Consider the following 23,246-nt stretch of genomic DNA (forward strand, 5'->3'; position numbering starts at 1 on the left):
GTCTCCTCTAGCAGATTCCCAAAAGGAAAAGTCAGAGAGAAGAGCAAGTTTCAGCGAAAATTATTAAACTGGTCACTTCTAACAGTTATTTACATTGGCTGAACGTTTCTGAAGCGCAAAGTCGACTCTTTTGTTGTTGTTGTTCCTGCTACACCAACAGCGACTAACTCAGAAGTTTCGTATTAAACTAAAAAATAATTAGAAATTTGGGGTTTGATTGCGGTTGGCATTTTGGAGCTGGCTGCCAGAAAGCAGCCATCTTGGTAAAGGATGATGTCATTTGGAATACTTGGAGGTTTCACTTTATTCCTGGGTACCAGTTTTCATTAGCCATTGAATAACTGTAATCATTAGGCTAAATTTAGTTTTAAAGATAATGGAGGAGCTGAAATAAAAATCATTAAAGCCACTTCTTTATCCTTCCTAACACATTATAAACTTTCCCCAAAGTTCAAAGCAATAGAAAAAACTTCACTCCATTTTCCCTCTATATTTTGCTTCCATATGTTTGTTCTTCTGTTGACTAAGCTTGGGTAATAAAACTAGTCTGGTCGGTTTCATTTTCTGATTTTCATACATAAGTGAAAGTTGTTTTGTGTCAACAGTGTAAAGTGTTAAGAATTATCTCACCTGCTGGGCCAATTTCCTGTAAGCCTTTGTTTGGGAGGGGAGAAAGGGAAATGCAAGTTTTGATTTTGAATTACTTATTCTTTAAAACTAGAACCCCGAATTAAACCACACTAGCATAATTAATCTGTGTTTAGTTTTGACCTACTTAAGTCTTCTAGGAGTGGGCAAGATGATGGGAAAGAAAATGATGGTTATGTTGCATTCCCACTTGCATTCATCACTATTCGTATAGCAGAATGCTCTGCCTGCAGTTGCTTTGGAAAACTGGCACTTCAAAGAGATGTTTTAATCCACAAAAATTGTTTGTCTTTTTTTTCTTTTTGGATTAGATAAATGTTACTGTCTTAATCCTATTGCCCAACAGGTCCTGGCATTGTCTGCAAAATGCAGAGAGAAAAGAAAAAACTTGCACCTCGTTTAGACAATTGAGCGCAGAGTGGTTTATGGGATTATTAGGAGGAGTAAAGAGGGCGGTGTGTCTCTTCTGCAGATCTTTTCTTAACGAGGTTAACCTGTGGCTCCTGTCTCGTCGCCCTCCTCCGCTCCTCGGAGGGGAACTTTCTGTTCCGTGAGCGCTATCCGAAGCTTCCCAGGCAAGCTCACTGAGAGATCAAACTAAAAGGGCTGCGTGTCTGTTTGAAACAGATAGAGGGAGACAGGAGCACACACGGTCAGCGGAAGATGGGGCCACGGAGTCGGCGGGGGCTGGATCCCCGAGCCGGGCTGACCTTTCCACGTGTCCCCAGCACCTGCGAGGCTAGTGGGGCATTAGGTTTCTTTTTCCCAGGAGCGGGCGCGAGCCCGGAAGAGGCTGGGCGGCCGCGGGCTTAGGTCAGGGGGCTGGGAGGCCCTCCCTCAGAACACGTGCGGTTGGCGAGCGGCTGGTGCGGAGGCTGGCCTGGCTTTCCCGCCCGGGTCCGGCCAGCGCGTCCCCAGCCAGCCGGCGGACGCCAGGAGGGCGGCGGCGGGCGAGTCTCGGAGCTTTCCGCCGGCTTAGCCGAGCGGCCTAGCGAGCGCGCCAGGCCCGGCTGGAGCGAGCCCCAGTGCAATACTGCCCGAGCCCGGGCGGGGTCTCTGTTCTCTGGCAGAGGAGGTCCCTTGGCAGCGGGAAGCTCCCTCTCTTTCTCTCGCCGCCGCTCCGAGTCTGCGCCCTGGTGCCAGGCGCCCAGCTCGGCGCTCCCCTGTGCTCGCCCCGGCGCCCACTCATTCGCAGCCCAGCCCTCGCCGCCGCCGCCTCCCTGCTCCTCCTCCTCCGCGTCTCCTCAGCCCGCCGCGGCCATGGCGGACAGCGCCAGCGAGAGCGACACGGACGGGGCGGGGGGCAACAGCGGTAGCTCGGCCGCCATGCAGTCGTCTTGCTCGTCGACCTCGGGCGGCGGCGGCGGCGGTGGCGGCGGCGGGGGAGGCGGCGGCGGTGGGAAGTCGGGGGGCATTGTCATCTCGCCGTTCCGCCTGGAGGAGCTCACCAACCGCCTGGCCTCGCTGCAGCAGGAGAACAAGGTGCTCAAGATCGAGCTGGAGACCTACAAACTCAAGTGCAAGGCGCTGCAGGAGGAGAACCGCGACCTGCGCAAAGCCAGCGTGACCATCGTGAGTGCCCCCCCGGGGTGCGCCGCGGTGCTGACCTCCGCCCGCCCCTGGGAGATGCTGCCTCCCGACCCGGGGCAGCCCCCGGGCTCTTCGAGGCTTCCGATGACCTGCAGCGAGCACACTCGCTGCTAAGACCCGCCGGCCCCAGAGGGTGGAGGGAGTGGGAGGTGTCCCTTCGGAGCCGCGCGGGTCTGCCCTCCCCGGGGTCCAGGCCCCTCGCGGGGTGCTGGAGGAGGCTGCTGGGACCACCCCCACCCCACCCCCACCCCCCACGTCCCCTTGTCGCCCCTGGGGGAGGAGGCTCCTCCGGGAGGAGCTGGAAGCTGGCGGCGTGGCTGGGGGAGGGGGGGCGGGGTGGGACTTTTTTCAGTCCTAGTTTGCTTGAGGGGTGCGTCCAGAATCGGGGAGTCCTACGCTGAGGGAGAGGCAGGAAGCCGGGGCCTGTTCCGGGGGCCTGGCCGGGGGTGCGGGGGGTGTGCAGCTGGGCTGGGCACTTGGTTGGCATCAGAACGGCGCTAGCTGGATCGCCCGGGGAGGGGGCGGGAGAGAGTGGCCGGGAATCCGGGAAGTGCAGTTTTTCTGGCCAGGATCGAGAGGGAAGGGCGGGTACCGGAGCTGATGCTCCCACCTCCGTTGGAAGTCCTTTCCCTGGGTGGGGGGTGGCGGCGGCCGTGTACTGCTGGGAGAATGCAGCATCTTACACCGGCTTGGACGGAGCGAAGGGTATGAAGCCTGGACCGGCTGAAACCAGGGTGAAGGGAATCGACTGACTCCTTCGCCGAGCAAGAGGGAGTTGTTTTTTGGTGTGTTTTTTGTTTTTTGTTTTTTTTTTTTTGCGTGTGTTTGCTTCCTTGGCGGTGGAGTGTCTGTCTGGGGGATATTTTGGTTCGGCGTCTAGATACTTGACGGGAGAACGGGCTGTCTGTTCTCTTTCCACCTGGTCCCCGGAGGCTCCCCCAAAGAGGATAAGATTAGGTGTGTAGGTCCTTCTCGTGTAGCAGGCCTTTGGAAAGGCCACTATTAGCTGTGATGAGGCGAAACATAACTGGGAAAAGTACAACGTGTGCTCTCACCTACTATCCCTGCCGGCTAGCCACATCATTGACATGCAGAATCCCCATACTGGCAACCCTGTTGAGATCAAAACAGTTTCCCAGCCAGGAGGAGAGAGGAAAATGTCAAGAAAGCAAGGGGATGAATTGCCATAGTTACTCCACAATAGCTGATTAGGTTGAACCTTCAGATGGAGAAAAAATCGTGCATTTGGGGATGGATGGAAGATCACAACTCTGCAAAGGAAATGCGGCAAGTTTAGGATGTCCCTGTACCAGAAAAAAGTCTTCAGTGGAGGATGGACTGTGTGTATCCACCAACCACCCCCCCCTCCCCCCACCCCACCCAACCCCCCGCCCTCTGCTGGCTTGCACTTGGGGACTGGATGGCATTCTGAATTTGCTTAGAAAGCAGGTTTTCACCAAAGTTTCATTGGGATGGGCAGCCTAAATAGAAATCGATTGCTGAAAGACACCCCGCATGCTCCGATCCAGCTCTGGTGAATGGCATTGGAGCAATATTCAGACTGTAAAGTTCTTGAAGTGCCCTTTTGGTAGGATGGGGAGGAATTTGCAGAGGCAGCCACTTCCAAGCCTTTTCTGAAGCTTTCTTGGCTGAGAGAGATGTCTTTGGTGAGTGGAGGTTTGAGAAGAGGGGGAAGTTGGTGGAAGCAGTTTATTTAAGATTGGAGTTAGTAAATGAGAGGGTGAGTCTGGTCTCTTGGAGAATGTGAACCACGGAAAGTTGTAAAACTTGCATAAAATGGAACCTCTGGCTTCTTGCATACTGTGAGCAATTCAGGCTGTTTTTGTTTGGGAAGGAGGATGGCGGGGTGGAGAGACTGTGAAAGGGTTAGCTGTTTGACACTTGACCATATTAAAAGTAGGTCTGTAAATTGTACACAGTCACATTCATTCCTGGTGTGTAAGATCACAGGCCACTGAACACTTGGCATGAAGAGTTGTGCGAGGTGGTGGCTTCCTTGGAACTAACTTCCCTCAACTAAAACTGACATCTCACCAAATATGCTTTGTGAAAACTTCTGAGGCCTCACTGAGTCAAATTTTAAAATTGCTTTGGATGACAGCCTATAGGTACCAGAAACCTCTCCATTCTTTAATCTCTGATGAATATATTCAGGGAGATAAATAAAAAGTGCTTGTGGTTTATTGAGTTCCCTGATACCTGGCAGGTGTTACTCAGGCAAATGCAGAGTAGAGATTCCTTTGAGGGTTCTGTTGGAGTTGACTGACTTAGGACACAGATTGTGGTGAGTGGGTTTGACCTTTAGGGTTTGTAATTTGGGAGGAAAAATGTGTGTGACTACATGAAGTAAGTCTGTGGATGTAAGGATTCCGTCTATGTGCAACACTGCCATAGTCTGTGTCAAAGTTAAGCTGCATGAAATTTGCTGCTAGCAATCCAGGAAGTTTGTGAAAAGACTTAAATATTCAGTTAAGTGAAGGCCTTGGTAGATTTCTCACTAATTTTATTTGAAGAGAAGATGGTACCAGAATCTTATATTTGTCTTCATGGCTCTTACTAGTTTCTCTAATTATGATATTAACTTTAATATTTTTGAGCACAGAAGGTGATTGTGGATGTCTTTTCCTTGAATGTATTCAGCAAGGTACCTTGCTGATCAGCTACACCCTGGGAAGAGAGAGGTGTTGCTTTTTTTTGGGTGAGGGGGAGTAGTTTTAGGTTAGCAACGAACTTAAGCAGAAGGTACCAGGATTTCCCAAATACTCCCTGCCCTTCTTCCCCTCCTCCATTATCAACATCCCCCACCTGAATGGTACATTTGTTAAACCGATGAACCAACTTTGAAGCAACATAATCACCTAAAGTCTACACAGTTCACTCTTGGTGTTGTACATTCTATGGGTTTGGGCAAGTGTACAATGACTTGTAGCACCATGATAGTGTACAAAGCAGGTCCAGTGCCATAAAAATCCCCCGTGCTCAGCCTTTTCATCCCTCACTAACCCCTGGCCACCACCAGTCTTTTTTCTGTCTTCCATCAGTTCAGTTGCTCAGTCGTAACAGACTCTCTGCAACCCCATGGACTGCAGCATGCCAGGCTTCCCTGTCCATCACCAACTCCTTAAGCTTGCTTAAGCTCATGTCCGCGGAGTCGGTGATGCCATCCAACCATCTCGTCCTCTGTCGTCCCCTTCTCCTCCTGCCTTCAGTCTTTCCCAGCATCAGGGTCTTTTCCAGTGAGTTAGTTCTTCACATCAGATGGCCAAAAGCATAGTTTTGCCTTTTCCAGAAAGTCATATAGTTGGAATCATACAATCTGTAGGCTTTTCAGATGGTTTTCTTTCACTTAGTAAGATACATCTAAGTTGCCTCCCTGCTTTTTCATGGCTTGGTAGCTCATTTCTTTTTTCTGTTTTGGCTACGCTGAGTCTTTGTTGCAGCACGCAGGCTTCTCTAGTTGAGGTTCAGGCTTAGCTGCCCTGCAGCGTGTGGGATCTTGGTTCCCTGACCAAGGATTGAACGCATGTCCTATGCATTGGAAGGCGGATTCTTAACCACTGGACCACCAGGGAAGTCCCTCTTTTCTTTTTAACATCCAGTGAGATTTGTTTGGCTGTACCCCAGCTTACTTATCCATGTAACTACTGAAGGACTTGACTTGGTGGCTTCCAAGTTTGGCAGCTATGAGGAAACCTGCAGTAAACTTCTGTGTGCACATTTTGGGGTAGACAGAAGGTTTCTGCTCATTTGGGTAAGTAGGGAGGAGCTAATTGCTGGTAGTATGGTGAAAATATTTTCATTTTGTTAAGAAACTGCCAAACTTAACAAACTTAACATGCCAAAATGTACCATTTTGCATGCCCACCAGCAGTGATGAGAGTTCCTGTTGCTCCACGTCCTTGCTGGTTTTGGGTGTTATCTGTCTTGGATTTTGTCCATCCTAGTAGGTGCGTAGTGATATCTCATTATTGGGCCCTCATTTTTTAAGCCAAGTCCAAAGGCTAATAGAAGTTCTTAACCAGCAGTCATTTCTATCTCTTTTGGTATGTAGGTGCTTCTTCTAGTCAAGCTACCCTTTTAATAAAGGATCGGTTTCATGGTCTGTATTCTCCACGTCTGTAGGGAAGAATCAACTGTACAAGGCCCTTCATCCTTGTCTACAAGTGTCCACTGCCACAGCTTTCCCCGGTGTGTTTTATTTGGGTTAGGGGTGGAATGGAATGTTTTGAGTGATTATCCAATTTCTCCCAGTAAATCAGCAGTGGAGCCAGACTGGTGATTATCAATCATAACTACTTCTTTGGAGTGGAGAAAATAAACAAAACAAAACAAAAAATGCTCAGTTACACTGTTGAGTAGCTTTCAGATGTTAGGCTTGATCTTTCTGACTTGTCCTGTGGGTTAAAATGTAATAGGAGATTATCTGAGTCAACATAGAGGAATCCAGGGGTCGCGGTCTCTGGGAAGATGAAATGTAATTGTGGGCAGTAATTGAATGGCTTCTAAGTTCTGGACTAGTTTCTCCAAGTATAAGCAGGGTCTTATTCCTGGGATGCTAGTTCACCAAGGTGTGTTTTCTGGACCAGTTCAGACCTTTGCCATGTGTTTGGTTTGGAAGTAAAGGCCCATGACAAATTACTAGAATTTAAGTGTCTTTCTCTATCTATAAAATTCGTCTTTCATTATAGAAGTTGAGGGAAATAAAGGCATACAAAGATCTTTTGAAGTTATAGAAGAAAAATGTGTTGGTATGGCATTTAGATTAGAAAACTTGGCTATTTTAAATACCAACAGTGTAACAATTTCATTAACCAATAAAAGCCACCATATAGTTAACGTTGTGGATTTTGGATTATTTACTCTGGAAGCCCAATACACTATTTTCCATTTCTTAAGACTTTGTTTTGGCAGATTATGAAGCTGTCAGATCAACGTTGCCCTTATAAAAAGGGGTAGTGTGTGACTTTTTTTTCCCCTTGCCTTAATTTTTTTTTTCCCCCTTAGATTCTAGTGAAAGCACCCAACTTTAGGTGCAACTTTGAGAAAAGTATGACCTCACAGTTAGGTCTGATTATACACAAATCCAGTCTTCTTACAGAGGCTATTCTTAGATTTCTTCTGTGTGTTTCATATAATCTCTTTGTATTTGATTTTTTACAAAGCCCTACAAAAGTGTAGAGGAGGTCAAGACAGTCTTTTCTAGGGCTTTTATTTATTTTGCTGAGGATGGGAAATAGTTCAGAGAATCACCAGTATCTGGTTTGTGCTGACTCTTGTTCAAGACCAGAGACACTGGGCTGGAGCCGAAATCTGAAGGGACTGTTGATTGCTCAGACTGTCAATGGCTTCCATTGCCCTCTGGCTCCGTGAACTTTCTGTGGTTTACCAGGCTCTCTGTGATCTGGCCCCTGCCTGCTTCAGAGACACACCCCTCACATTCTCAAAGCTCTCACTCTACTGAACTGCCGGCTCCTGAATCTCAGTAGGTTTCTCTGGCTTCTCTAAGATGTACCTCCTTGCCCTTAAATGTCCTTCCCTACCCTTCAACCTGTAAATCCAAACAGACTGTACTTCCTTCTGACCTCTGTGTGCACTAGTACCGCCTCTTTGCCAGCCACACGCTGGGTTAGTTGCCCATTCATGAGACCGCTTCCTCTCCAGACCCCCAGCATGTAGGTCTCTCCTTTGGGAGCAGAATTTGCCTTGTTCACGTCCATTCTTCAGTGCCTGGCATGCAGTAGACACAAGAGTATGTTGGGCTGACCTCAGAGGCATTAAGTTATGAAGTTTTGTTTTGTTTTCTCTTGGGCGAGGGAGCCAAGACTGTCTCCAATCCTTGTGCTCCTAGAGCTGCTCTCCTAACTGTGTCAGCAACAACAGCAAACACCATCTTCACCATCCTTCTATGGATGAATGGATACACTGTATACTTTGGGGGGCCACCTCAATTAGTGTGTGCCCCAAACCTTTGCCTTCTGGTTATGGGTGATATTGTGGGCAACCTTGGAGCTCATACCTAGGCATTTGTGATAACGTTTTCACCTCTAAAAGGGGACACAGTGTCTTTGGGTTCACTTTTCCAAGGGTTGTTTGAACAAGGCTTAGAGGAGAAAGGGCTCTGTTGGAGGGGTTCACATTTGCCACTTCCGTTTGGTTGATGGTGACAGGTCACTCCAGGCATTCCTCATAGCCTTATTTGATGTTGAAATGCCCCATGGTTGCTTCTGGAAAACAGCCTGTGGGCCATCACAGCGAGGAGGTATCAGTGCAAATAGCGGGCACCTGAAGCTCCAATTGGGGCGGTACCTGCAAACAGGACGGCGAGATTTGTTGAATCCTGGTGGATTTCCGTGTGTGGTTTGCAGAGTGGATTTTGGGGGGGTTGATAGTGTCACACAATGTATACTTGCATTCTTGTTTTCTTCTTCCTCAAATCCTGCGTTGCAGCATTTACTCCTAGAAATGCTGATCTGAGCCTTTGGATTCATACAGCCAGGTTGAGGAAGGAGTAAGGTCACCTTCTTTGTTCCCTCATGTACTTTGTCCCTCAGTGGTTAGGTGTTGCTTTTTGTTTTCAATCATAGGCAGTTAGTTGCTTTTATTAATAGATGGATTGAATGATCGTCAGAACTGGCGATCACAGGTTCAGGGTGTTCCTGCTCAGTGGTGGTTGAAATTTTCCTGACAGTGAAACGAATGCTCTGAAAAGTATTTCTAATAGTCAGGATCTTGGAGAGGTATTAACTTGCAGACTCTTCCTACCTCCCCAAGGCTATCAGATTTTCTTACCTTTTATGCTTGTCAAGCCCACAGCTATGGATTTTATCCCAGTGCTCCAACTCATAAATTGCAAATATCGCTTTGTGTAGGTGTTCTTTTTTAGGGAGAACTAACAAAGGATTAATAGTTTGATGGTTGTTTAGAATGAATTCACCCCCTTATTATTATTCATCCCTAGATCTGAGGCATGGGGTGCAGATTAGTGCTTAAAATTCATTTTGATACTCACTTGTTTAACGCTGGGAAATTTTCACCTCTTCAGTAAGGCACAGAATGACGAGTCATAAATACAGCCTACAATAGGCAGGATTCAACCTACAAGTACTTGGGAACTGCCTACCGGGTGTCAGATGCTCCAAAATACCCAGAAGGAATGTAAGGGCTTCTCCAGCAGGATTGCACTTGACTGGTGTTCAGCTTGGCCTTGGCTGGTTGCGGCAGGGAATTCAGAGCAGAGAGAACTGGCCTTCCCTCTCCAGCACTTTGCAGCCCAGAGAGTTGTGAGGTGCGGAAATAACCAACATACAAGTGGAAGCCAGAAAGGCGGTCCAGGCTGACAGGTGCCAAGGTTCCAGGGAGGGCTGGCTTACCTTCCACCTTCCAAAATAAAGTTCATCTCTTATGGTGAATACCTTTAAGGGAAACAATGTGTCGTATTCACTCACAGTTTAATTAGCTTAGAGTTTATTTTGTAAGGCAGCGATGGAGAGAACTGTGGCTCAATTTGTCTGTATCCAGGTGGCACCGAAAGGCTTTTTGTTTGTTTTTAATTTTCTTTTAATGTGGTGATGATTGAAAAGAAATGTCAGTGATGTTTTTAATTTCATAATTTACATCTGCCCATAGACAGAAATTATCTGGGTGGTTTTTTCATCTATTCCTATTACACTCCGGGGCCCACCCACTTTCCTTACACAGACATTATTGGATAGACCAAATTTCTTAAATCTTTAATGGAAACTGTGAAAACAAAGACTTCTTAAGGTTAAAATGGATTAGAGATACTAGTTTATGGGCAGTTGCAAACTCCGGTTTTGTAAAAAAGCAGTGTTGATGGATGGGATAATCTTGCACACGCATCTGCTCCAGATCAGACCAGCCTCCATGGGTGCCAGGTGTGTGTCCCGAGTGAGCGGGTTAACACCCTCCGGGGCATCTCGGGCCACTTGGGATCAGATGAGGCCATTCGGTACTGAGTAGCAGAGCTGGGATATTTAGCCAGACAGATGTAGCTCATAATTCAAAAAAGTTTTCCATAGAAGGAAAGAGGAAAGTGAGAGAAGGAAAACAGCATGGGCTAAGGGTGAGGCTGAGGAAAGTTCTTAGAAATCTACTACCTGCATTAAACCCTTCCCATGTTTATTTCACTAGTGAGCTGAGTCTTGGGCAGTCAAGGATTTTGAGAATGAATTAGAAGGGCTAAAATAGTCCTGAGAGGATGGGGAACACATGTATACCTGTGGTGGATTCATTTTGATATTTGGCAAAACTAATACAATTATGTAAAGTTTAAAAATAAAATAAAATTAGAAAAAAAAAATAGTCCTGAGAGAAAAATTACTTGGTGTTTTAATTATAGAAAGAGCTTCTCAACGTATGAAATTATTTGCATATAAACAATGTTTTTTTTTTCCCAGTTATCTTAATACACTAACTCAAGTAATAACTTATTCTATTGAGATTTTTTTGTTTGGGTTTTTTTTTGGTTCTTCACTAGGCAGGCCTTAATTTATCTAAACAAAGACATTTGCTTAGAGTCAAAGCATTGTGCCTCTGCTTCGTTTAGTAACCTCTGATTATAGAAACACAAAAATTTGAGAGAGAAAAAAAACCGGCTAGATGATTTTAACGTCTTTGTTAACCAGAGTACAATTTTAAGTGTATATGCTATAAAGTAGCAGTTTGGACTTCTTTCGGTCCAGGTGACTACCTGGTGAGGTACCATGTCTTTTGAAAAACGTTATTAACTGTTTCACATCATTTTAAACCTTGAGTGCATGTAGCTTATCATTTTGAAGTACTGAAGATACAATGACGTTTTTTGGTGGTAAAATATACACAATATAAGTGTTGCCCCTTGAACCATTTTTCAGTGTACAATTCAGTGACGTTAGTTAGATTTACAGTGTTAGGCCACCATCACTACTATGCATTTCCAGAACTTTTTCAACATCCCAAGCAGAAACTGTTTACATTAAACAGTAACTCTTCATTTCCCTCCTACCTCCAGCCCCTGGTAACCTCTATTTCTAGTTACTTGAAAAAAAATTTTTTTTTTTAAATTTTTAAAGGAAAAATGGAGTCTGGTGTGCAAAAGCAGCTAGCTGCTTTTTCTTGTTTTAGTGTTGAAGTTGTGAATTAGGACCTAAAGCTTTAATTAAAATGCTGGTTGATATCTTGCTCCAACTTCAAGTGTTATTGCCTCCTGGCTAATCCGTATCTGGTTCTTTTTGGTCATTCAGCAAACATATGGTACCCTAGCTCTAGGCTCCACGCCATAGGTCTGAATCTGCTCTCAGAGGGGGCACCCAGATGTGGAGAACTGGGGAGGGACTAATGCACAGGGAAAGGTTGTCTTCTGGGAAAGAAAAAGGATTTAGCCCTAGCACCTTGTAGATGATGTTTGCCATTAAGAAAAAAAAAATCTAATGTTTAATTTCCTTGATAGCATTGCAGATAAACCATCCTTTAAGAAAGTCTGAAAAAGAAAAAAGATGCTTGAAATTCTTCCTTATCAGCATTGAACTACTTGCAAGTAGTTGCTATGACAACCACCCATGTTTACCCGGTGCTTATTGTGGCGTGGGTACTGTTGGGAGGGGTTTACTTATATCCTGATTTAATCCGCACCTCTGATGTGTAGCCTTACAGATTTGCAAATTTACACCCAGAGACCTTCTACAACTTGCCTGAGGACCTGTGGCTAGAATGGGAACTCTGACCTCAGAGTTTAAGCACAAGGCTACCCATAAACAAAGTTATGAACAGTTGTGTCTTGATCCTGTTGGGGGCGTTTTTCTCTTAGCTGTGTTCCCACACTATCGTGTTCCTTCATTTAGAGTAGTCAGGGCTGCCCCGTTCCCGCCGCACATTCCCAGGATGCCAGCCCAGGCCTCAGGGAGTGTTTCCAGGGTTGCAAACTCTCTGCTTTGGAAAAGAAACAACGATAAAGAGGGTGCCTTCAGTACGTGGGGTGTGCAGACTTTCTGACTGACTGGCCTCCAGTGTTGGGTCTGGGTCTGTTGCACCCCTTACCCTGTCTCGTGTTACTGCAGACTGTGCCACCTCTGCTGATAGCTGTGCCATGGGGGCCCCCCTCCTCCGCTCTCCCGCCTCATCCAAGGCTGGAACCAGTCTCTTTATACTTAAGGTATAACCTCTACTTAAAAATAGTCTGACGAGCACAAGAGGAGTGGATTTTTTTCAGCCACTGTATTGATCACCCGCTGTATGCCAGGCAGTGCGCCACGGATAGCAGCTGCGAGGAGAGCTGGTGGAAGGCCCCTGACTCAGGCCGGGAGAGGGGCGGCAGTCACCGAGGGCTCTCTCTCAGGAGGTGGTGTAGAAATGAGAACCTGAAAGATGAAGTTCATCTAGGCGCAGGCGGGAGTGGTGGAAGGAGGAGGCCTTTCATCAATGTGGGGAAAGAAAGGAAAGTGGGGGGTGGTGAGCAGGGCCTGGCTGCCTCTGTTCTTGGGTCCCTTCTGGGGGCTGATGACAGAAATGGGCAGGGACGGGGAAACAGTTGGAACGTTTCTGGATGTTCAAAATCTGCTCTGGCTGCTTAGTGGAGACATTTGTGTTTTCCTTCTAAACTGTGTTGTCATCTATAAGATGATCTGTCTTATCCCATGGTAATAACAGCTCGGTATTTTGGTCTCGCTCTGTGCCTGGCGCGGTTCTAAAACACCTTACGTTCAGGGCCTCACTTGATGCTCACTGCAACCCCTTTGCTTCCTCTGTGTCCTGGATGAAGAAACAAGGTGGAACAGCCTCGGAGTCCTGGTGGTGGTGCCGGGAGCGGCGGGACAGTGATTTGAGCCAGGTAGTCTGTGACGGTAGCTTGACCAGCATATAAAACCTTGCCATTTGAAGCATCATTTGCCTTTTTCCACAGTCTCAGCACAGCCACTGCTCAGTAAAGTTCATGGAATGTATTTGGGGGCTGTCCAGGTTTACTTTGGTTAAACTCGCTAATGGAGTATAGCATACAGTAAAGCAGGGGCCCCCAGCTTCCCAGCCATGGACTCACAGCAGCAGCGTTAGATTAGAAACACAGTGCTCAGTAAATGTGATGCGCTTGAATCACCCCAGACCAACCCCCCACCCCACCCCACCCCGGCCCTGTGGGAAAATTGTCTTCCTCGAAACGAGTCCCTGGTGTCAAAAACGTTGGGGACCACTGCAATGAAGTCTCCAAGCTTTGAATGCACAAACTGATGCAAAAGTGCTCAGTGAATTTACCCGTAAATTCACCAGTGTAAATCACTACCCCACTTAAGATGCATCTAGTATCAGCACCCCAAACACCCCCCCAAAGTTCCCTTGTACTCTGTTCCACTCACACCACACCCCCAGAGTGACTTGTTCTTACTTCTAACTCTGTGGATTAATTTTGTGCTTCTTTTTGAACTTTATACTGTAAGTAGCTTTATACAGAATGTATTTTGTATGCGTGCAGATTCTCTGGTTTCACATCCTAGTTCCTACATTGACTAACGTTAAACAGCGTCCGTGTTACCTGTGGCAGTGGTTCTTTGCAGCAGCTGTGCAGTATTCCGCTGTGGAATTGCCTTTGGCTTAGCTTTGCCCCTTGCGTAGCCCCGCCTCCTTCCCTAGTGTTGATCACTGGACATTGGGAGGCAGCACGGGCCCTACGGAATGTGGCTTCCAGTTGAGGTTCTAGCTACATTGCTAGTTCGTTATGCTGCCCTCAGAGCCTTTGAGCCTCCATGGACTCACCTGGTAAAACCATAGTCTCTAGGGTTAATACTAGTCTTGCTTCCACCCACTGTCATTACGAGGATCAGATGAAACAGTGCACGTCAAAGTGTTTTGATAATTTGTGAGTTATTCTTGTAGAAAATAATATTAAAGATGATTCGTAAACACCCACCCCACAAATGTACATACATACTTTCTCTTGTTCTCCAAAATGTGCTTCAGAATCAAAAGTGTTCTTGATAACCCTGTTTATATGTAATATGATGGTGCAAAAAAACGTCTGAATTGCTGAGAGGGGGCGATCTCTCTGGAAACCTCAGGCTGGGGAGCTGTGCAGTCTGACTTCTCAGGGCCTGTGTTTTTCTGGTGCTTGGGGATGCCTGGGAGCTGGGCTGATTTCCTAGGGTTTGATGAGTCAGGATAAAACTGACCTGTGTGGCTGTGCGTAAGTAATGAGAGGCAATCAAGTTTCCTAAAAGACCCATTTTTTCTTTAGGCTGGTTGTCGGGCTCTTTCCATTATTTCATGAAAAAAGACCCAATGTGCACCTTTGCCCGGTTTTCTGCCTTTAGCGCCGTGGGCAGCAGGCAGACAGCCTGCTTCTCTGTTGTGTGACTTTTGACCCTTTTCCACGGGGGTGTGGGTTCCAGAGGGTGGACTTTGATGGCGAGACATGCGTTCCACTCCTGCTTAGCGGCTGCTCTGAAGCACAGAAAGCACAACAGGACTCTTTGAAGCTGCCCGCCTTTGCAGGCTTGCAGTGCCCCTGTGCTGGAGGGACTGCGTGGCCTGGGAGCCCAGGGCGGGTCTGTGGAGGTCTGCGGTGGGACTGGTTTTCTGTCTGTCACCTCTGGCTGTCTCTGTAGCGGTAGCAGTGGCAGCCTAGGGGTTTCGTGAAGGTTGAAGGAACGTGCTTTTCACCAGGGCACTGTTGGGCTTTTAGTGGCCTGGTATGAAGGCTTTTGTTGTCATGAGAGGGGGCAAGAAGACAGTCGGTGTATTTCAGGAAGTCATAAACAAGTTGAAGTAAGCCTTCTGGGAGCCAGGAGTGCCCTTCTGTCTTTCTCACCTGTCTGCTTCAGCCAAGGCTGCTGGGGTCTCTTGGTTTCTCCCTGCCTTCTTCCTAGACCACTTGGGGGGCCTGCCTGTCAGATTCTTTCAGGTTGAAGGAGATCAGCGTTGATGACTTTGAATCCCTGATTTGTGTGCTTCTTTCTTGGCCCCGTGCCTTGCAGCTCTGGGTACTTGGAACCTGATGGGGATGTGAAGAGGCACCTGGGGTCCACCTGCCAGCCCACACTTAAAAGCCAGTAGGCTGCGCTGCTTCTCATAAGTCCGGTGCATTCTGTTCTCAAATTCCCATGGGTTCCACTGCTCCCCCTTCTTTGTTCTTTAGCTTTAAGTTGATGTGTTGCAGATTAGCATCCTCCATAAGGCTGTCTGTGTGAATCATCCCTGTTTTCCTTTTATTCATTAACTGTTTTCTATTTTTCCACACCGGGGTTCTTGGAGACAGCTTGGTATAATGAAGACTCGGAAACCAGATAGGGTTGCCACATTCAGCAAAAATACAAGATGAGGAGCCATGTTTAAATTTCAGGTAAATGATGAGTAGTTTCTTAGGGTATATGTGTTCCCACTGTGGAACATATATGTACTAAATGGAATATATATGTACTAAAAAAATTATTTGTAGTATTTGTCTGAAATGCAAACTTAACTGGGTTCTTGGTTTTTTGTTTTGTTTTCTTTTGCCCTGCCTCTTGGCATGGGAGATGTTAGTTTCCCAACCAGGGGTGGAGCCTGACCCTCCTGCATTGGAAGTATACAGTGTTAACCACTGGACTGCCAGGGAAGTCCCCGGGCATCTTGTATTTCACCTGGAAATCCTGAAACCCTAAGATTTAGAAAAAAAAAAATCTCAGTTCTGCTCCGGCCTCCCTCTGTGATCACATGGCATCTTATGTGACCCGTAAGCCACCGTATCTTCTCTCAGAAGGGTTCATGGTCTCTCAGAACTCAGGTTTGAGGGATACCTGATGAGGCTCATGGAAGCCCTCAGGACGTGTTCAGTATCTTCCTTTTCTGCCTTTATGCAGTGATGGTGGGTTTGCTTCTTGCCTGTCTTCCTTTTCCTCCTCTCCTCCCCTGTGAAGCCAGCCCACTGTCCTCTCCTTTAGTGTGGCTATTTTGTTTTGGTTTTTTTTTGGCTGTGCCGCCGGCATGCAGGATCCTAGTTCTCTGACCAGGCATGAAACCCATGCCCCCTGCAGTGGAAACACAGGGTCTGAACCACTGGACTACCTGGTGTAGCTTTTTGGGTCTTCTCAGGGTGTCACCTCCTCTCCTTCCTCAAGCTGCTCTGAATTCACTTTCACTTTTTCTGCCCTTCCTCTACCAGCTTCCTTTTTTCTTTTTCCCTGGAAGCCGTCTTTGACCGTATGTCTCAAGTAGCTCCCTTTATTTGGCTGCATGTTACCGACCCTCTTGTTCAGTTTCTCCTTTCCTTCTGAGCCTATAGTGACTCAGGGAGAATGGGACCCTTTGGCCTTACTGGGGGGCTAGGCAGCACACACACATCCTTTCAGGGCCTTGGTTTTTGTCTCGGTTTGCTGAGAAGGCTTGTTGAGAATTCAGGGGTTGCAGGCTGGCGGGCTGCCTTTGGCCCACAGGTGAGTAGTTTGGAAAGCCCTTGAAAAGAGACGTCTTAAGGAAGGAACGGCTCGGATGCTCTCGCCTGCCTTGGGCAAACCTCCCTGTCAGCTTCTCAGGCTGATTCATTTTGTGCCCTGATGGCACTTGGGTTTGAGACTGCTGAGCTCTGCTGCAGATAATGACTGATGCAGCCAGCGTGCAGTCCTTCACGAGTTGAGCTCTTGGAACAAAGCCACAGGGCACAGTTGGTGCAAATTTACAGATTGGGAGAGCAGAGGTAGAGGGAGGTACCTTGCCAGAGTCATTGGATTGGCAGCCCTTGTTCTGAACCACTGTGCTGTATTTCTGTGACCAGGTGCAGCTGTGAGGGTCTATGAAATTCCTTGCAGGAGTTCAGACTAGAGCACAGTTTGCTTGTCTTTTAGATTCATAATCTCCAGTCCTTGCCTTAGAGTCTGTATTCTTGGGTAGTGAATCCTTAGATTCTGTTTCCTCTCAAGGATCATTCTTCTTTTTCTTCGTATCCTGAAAACCGGCTTCACATCTTAGTGGGTGTTGAGCCACAAGACAAAGCCAAGCCAGTGATCCACAAAAGGAAGGATTTATTTGCAGCAAGTAAGGAGAACACCTGGGATCTTCCCCAAAGCAGCGACTCCCCAGTAGCAAAACTGGGGAGGTTTTAAGCTAAGGGTACATGCATATTCAGGGCTTCCCAGGTGGCTCAGAAGGTAAAGAATCTTATCTGCCTGCCAATGTAGGAGACCCAGGTTCGATCCCTGGGTCAGGAAGATCCCCTGAAGGAGGAAATGGCAACCCACTCTAGTATTCTTGCCTGAAAAATCCTATGGACAGTGCAGCCTGGTGGGCTATGGTCCATGGGGCCGCAAAGAACCAGACACAACTTAGCGACTAAACAACAGCAACATTTATACTTGTGAAGGGGCTGGGGCAGAGGATTCAGTGTAGAATTGGGGCATGGTTTAACAAAAGTCTAAGCTTTAGTTCATTGAAGTTGTGAGGGTCAGAAAAGGTCAACTTCATCATTCCATCTTCCACTGGGTTGAGGCCTTTGTTCTTGCAGAACTCAAAGATCAGTATCAGATTGTAATGAATACCCCTCGAGGAGGAACTGGGATTCTATATGTCGCTGGATTGTTGTCTCTTGACTGCTTTTCCTTTGTTCCTGCTTCCCTCACTTCCCTTAAGATCTTTAATTACTGAGACCTGTTCAAGTAAGGTACTATGTATGGCCAGGCTTAGATCACAGAGTGGCTTAAGCCAAAAATGGCTTCTCATGTCAAGAGAGCCGTGGCTGGTTCTCTTTCTCCAGGAACCCCCTACTCTTATCTGCATACACTGTAAAGATGTTTCGAAGAGTTTTCTCTTCCTGTGCCTGGCATCTTTATAAATGATTAGGTATCCTTGGCATTCATTTAAGTAAGTTTAGTTTGGGGGCACCTACTAAGTGCCAGCTATATGCTTGAGGTGTCCTTTGAGGAGCAAGGCAGGGTATAAGTAGTGAGCGAGTGCCCTGCCCTGGGTGGAGGACATCTAAAGCCAAAGAAGACTTTGTGAAGGAGCTCAGAGGCTGCTAGGAAACTGGTGAGAAAGTGATGACCATAGCATGGTTGAAGAAAGATGGAACCTGTTTAGGGTTCACACAGGAAAGTAGACCCTGTAGAGTAGGAGGGAGAGAATTCAATCTGGGGAGTTGGTTATCCTACTGGTAGAGTTGCTGAGAATAGAACTCACCAGGAGGTGCAGTGAGACAGCCCAGGGGATTGGAGCAGCAGGACACCACTCCTCTGGAGGACAAAGGGTGGAGGTAGTGTTATCAGAGCCCAGGGCAGGGGTCACTCAGAGAGCTGGAAGCACGAGGGCCTTGAGACCAGAATGCTGCCCAAGGTGGGGCGGAGAAGGGAGAAATTCCCCCACCCTCCCTCCTTCCAGCCTCCAGCCTCTTGCCTGTACTTTTCATTGGCTGAATTTGGCTGGAAGCCTGGAAGTCTCTGACTTGAGGGAGCAGGGAGAGGAAGCCTGCAGAGGTTTCCCCCTCTCCCTTGCCGAGCAGGACAAGGGCAGTGCAGAACGCTTGGGCCAGACCAACGAGGACTGGCTCAGCAGAAATGAAAGTGCAGTGATGACGGTCGATCGGGGTGGTTGCTGAACGCTTCACAGATGGCAGGATGTTGGAGCACTCGGAGGTTTTTGTTCCCTCTGGAGGAGGGTGCGAAGGGCATTCCAGGCATTGCATGGACCAAGGCCCGGCAGCCGGAATCGCAGGCTGCACTTGTAGCATCGCAGGCGGCTCCGAGTGGCTGCAGGGGTGCCTGTGGTCTTGTTCCCGTCCCGCTTTCTTCTGCCTCAGAAGCCACTTTCCCAGAGTGCTTTCTCCTGTCTGTGGTGACACAGGGAAAGCCTGGGTGGGCAGCTCTGCACCCCAAATATCCTCAAGACCCACTGCCTCCTTCACAGAACACAAGTGTTCCACAGTGCTCACACCTCGGGCGTTTCACAAGTTCCAGACAGCAGCAATTCAGGGCCGAGGCGAGTTACCTCTGATACCTGGGACCTGTCACACCCCCAGGGCTCTGATGAAGATGCAGATGCTTGGGAGGAAACAGAGCTGTTCGTGTTAGTGACTTTCAGCGACTTGTCTCCAAGCCCTGAATGGCTGGCACTCAGTCATGCTGTTAGAATACGTTTCTCACATCCCCCTGCTGTGAAATTCGTTTTTTATGATGATAGAGGATATTGTTGAAACTTTCTTTATTATGAAAAATTTCCAGCAAGCACAAAAGTAGAGTGAACATACAAACCACCCGGCTTTACCGGTGACCATCACAGTCAGTCTTCAAGTGGTTTCACTGGGAAAGTTTCATTCACATCTCTGATAAGGGTTTTATAACCACCACACCATTATCTCACTTATATAAAAAAGTAGTATTTCCACTAGTACATTTATGTTTGGAAAGTCAACAGCAGAGAATTTTCTGGAATCATATGTGTTATCCTTGCTTCCCCTCTGCTTTGAAGCTTTACCTGTGTGACCCGAGGCTGTTCGCCCTAGATGGAAATGTCTTTCTCCTTAGTGTGCTGCCGGCAGGCTCTGGGACCTTTTACCTGCTGCCCTGTTTTTCTCGGTATAAGCATCTCAGTCATGCTGCCGCTGCCTCTCCTCAGGAAGGTATGTGGACTGGCTTCCCACACAGGGGTGTGAGTCTCAGGTCACCCACCATCCTTGTATATGTAGGGTGAGAATCTTGGCATGCATTTGCAGCTCTGCTGCAGGAAAATCTTAGTCTTCCCCTGGAAGCTTTGAGCTGGGAAGCGTCTGCCGAGCATCCTGGGAGGAATCATGCTGTACATAGCAAGGTGGGCCGGCATTGAGGGCTTCTAAAAAGTCTGGCACAGTGTCGGGTGTGAGGCCATTCAGGATTCGAGAGCACCAGACAGGAAGCCGTGGGCAGCGTGTGCAGGCAGATGGCTTCTGGACAGGTAGAAAATGAGCGTCCCGGTGCAGAATCTCCAGCTAGAAATCTGCAGCTCGTGCAGCATCCACAGAGTGGTTCCAACTCAGTTATTTCTCTGGACTCTCACAGCAAAGTCTCTTCAGTGGGAATCTCACCTGAAAAATAAAGGACCTGAGGCTCAGGGGAAACTGAAATTCCTGGCCAGGGAGGAGTGCTGGTAAGTGGAGCAGTGGGATTGCAAGGTAGCCGCCTGACTCCCAGGCAGAGGTGCTTTCCATTTGGTCAGCTCTTCATCAGAAAAGGGGAAAAAAGGGATCTGTTCATTCAGCACTTAGAAACAAGGGGAACTTAAGGGAGCTTTGACAGTAATTCGTGAAGGAGAGTGAGGTGACCAGTAGGAAGTGTTCTTTTACCAAAAATTACCCAAATACTTGCCAGATCTCTTGCCAGCTAGGACCAGTCCACGTGGGTAATGAAGCCTCAGTGGGGGTTGGGGCAGGATGGCCAGGCCCTTCACTTATGTGAGTCTAGGAAAAGAAAGGGTGGGTGGTCCCAGCTGTTGACATCCAAGGGATGATCCGCATTATTTGACTCTGCTCTTATGTCAGCTCGTGTTTAAAGTGGGCCACTGACTTGGGGGGCTTGGGCCTCTGGTTACTTTCAGAGCCACTGCCCTTTGTAGGAATCATTTGACCTCTGCAGGCAATAGCCTTTCACCTTTCAGTGTGTGATTCCCAGACTTTGCTCTCCAGATAAGTCACCTGGAGAACTTCACACATCCTGATACCTGGTGTCACATCCTTCAAAGTCTGGGGATCAGAGCCAGGCGTTATTTTTGTTGTTGTTGTTGTTGTTTAAGGTTCCTAGGTAAGTTCAAAGTTGCTTTGGACTCAGCAATAAAATCTAAAAGTATACATTTGTGAATATATATCAATCTCATCTGAGTCTTGAGGAAAAAAAAAATGTGTCTGTGTGCTCAGTTTTGTCCAACTCTTCTTGGCCCTGTGGACTATGGCCCTCCAGGCTCTTCAGTCCATGGAATTCTCCAGGCAAGAATACTGGAGTGGGTTGCCACCTCCTACTTCAGGGGATCTTCCTAATCCAGGGATCGAACCTGCATCTCTTGTGTCTGGCATTGGCAGACAGATTCTTTACCACTGCTAGTGCTACCACCTGGGAAGCCCTGAGAAAAAAATACTGCCCCTTTAAACAGTTCTTTTGTGTGTTTTTCCCTATTGGTTATTTTTTCTCAGCTTTATTGAAGATGGAGTGGATATAAAACATTGTGTAGGTTGAAGGTGTTGATCTGAGAGACTTTAAATTGCAAAATGATTAACTGCTATAGCATCCGTTAACTACCTGCATGGCGTCAGTCATGTAATTACCTAAAATGTTCTTTGATTTTTTTCATTGTGTTTTTTGAATAGCAGAGGCAGCCCATTATATGCTTTCTCCTTTTTTACACAAAAGGTGGTTAACTGAGTCTTTGTTCAGTGCCTCTCGCACTTAATTATATTTTGGAGATTTTTCGTAAGGATCCACTGACTGCTTCCTCATTCTTCTTTACAGTTGCATAGTAATCCATTGTATGACTGGCTCTTACTCTTGGGTACCTCACTTGTTTTCAGTCTTTGGTCTCAGAAACAGTGTTACGATAACCTTGAACTTGGATCATTTTCTACATGCGTAAGTATTTCTAAGGGGATATATTGCATTTGTTAATGCTTACCAACCACATATTATACACTGGCCACTCTCTTAGACCATTTTCTTGTATTGGTTCAGTCCTCACATTAGTCTGTGAGGTAACCAGTATTCTTACCTCTATTTTACAGATGAGGAAACTGAGTCTTAGAGTAGGTTGGGTGATTTGCTCAAAGTCACAGCCCAGAGAGTGGCAGAGTCAAAATTCATACTTAGGCAAGTTAATTGCAGAGGAGCTCCTTCACTCTGAGATACTGCCTTTCTGGGTAAATTCCCAGACATGACATTGTGGGGTCAGATGCACTATGCATGTGTAATTTGAATAGATGTTCCCAAATTGCCTTCAACAGGTCTTATACTAATTTATTTACACTTCCATGTGCAGGGTATGAGAGAGGGTGTGTGTGGCCCGAACCTCATTTTTATCAGACTTGAATTTTTGCCAGTCTGGTAGATCAAAAATGTGATGTTGACATAGTCTCTCTGTATTTCTCTCAAGGAAAAACAGGTCAGCGTCTTTTCATATGTGTGGAAGAATATTTGGACTTCTTTCCTGTAAATGCCTAGTTATAGTCTTTCTCATCTCTCTTCGGGGACGTTGGTCTTCCTCTTAACCCATTTTTCTCAATACTTTGTTTATTACAGAGAATTGCTTCCCCCCTTTATTTTTTTCTAATTTCCAGTTGCAAAAAAATTTCCCACTTGTCATTTATCTTTTGACTTGGCTTTGGTGGGTTTTTTTTTAAGCCACAGTGAAACATGTTTATGCTTTCTTAATGCCATTTTTAATTTACAGGAATTACTGTTATGATATTATGGTAAAACTACTGTATATTTATGCTTTTGGGAAAAAAAAGTAGGACAGATGATTGCGATTTTGTTTCAATAGTAAACAGTACATTTAAAAGGGATTCAGAAGACATCAAAGAAGAAAACATGCTAGATACTCTTGAGTTCCATTAAACTTGAATTCATAGCTGAATAATAGAGGTACAGCTACTGGTGTGCCTCATCTTTTTTAAAAAAGTTTTTATTGGAGTGTGGTTGATTTAACAATGTTCTCCACATCTTCCTCTACAGTATCACTTTATATTTCATGTAAGATCTTGTATTAGGAGAAATCCTCTTCTATGAGGGACTGGTCAATTCCTGAATTATGTGCATTTTGGATATTCTTACTGTAGCCATTTCCTCTCTCCAGAACCTTCTTAAATGACTTGCCATCTAATTGGCATTATTTCTCTCTCCTGCTCAGTTTCAGACTGTTTATCTGGTGGTTTTATTTTACTCTGCTGTATTTTCCATTTCCCCTGCTTTAAAGAGAGGTTAGAAGCTCTGGACCTTAAATTTAATCATCTTCCATATTGACCAATTAGCAAGTCATCTTTGTTCGTCTCACAAATATTTTTGAGGATAGGCCTTGTGCCAGCT

General features: G+C 46.7%; 1 protein-coding gene across 1 annotated transcript in view; it reads left to right on the forward strand.

Annotated features, from left to right (window-relative positions):
* The first annotated feature begins 1,293 nt into the window (after window positions 1–1,293).
* Window positions 1,294–23,246, forward strand: part of CCDC6 (coiled-coil domain containing 6) — a 112,696-nt gene continuing 90,743 nt past the window's right edge. Inside the window, exon 1 of the mRNA XM_086382445.1 lies at window positions 1,294–2,220. Coding sequence (XP_086238571.1) covers window positions 1,909–2,220 — 312 coding nt within the window. The 5' untranslated portion in view covers window positions 1,294–1,908. The remainder of the gene's footprint in view (window positions 2,221–23,246) is intronic.

This window comes from Bos grunniens, chromosome 28 (genome assembly GCF_055505025.1).
Source record: "Bos grunniens cultivar Pamir isolate PY7600 chromosome 28, Bosgru_T2T1.0, whole genome shotgun sequence".
NCBI classification, from domain to species: domain Eukaryota; kingdom Metazoa; phylum Chordata; class Mammalia; order Artiodactyla; family Bovidae; genus Bos; species Bos grunniens.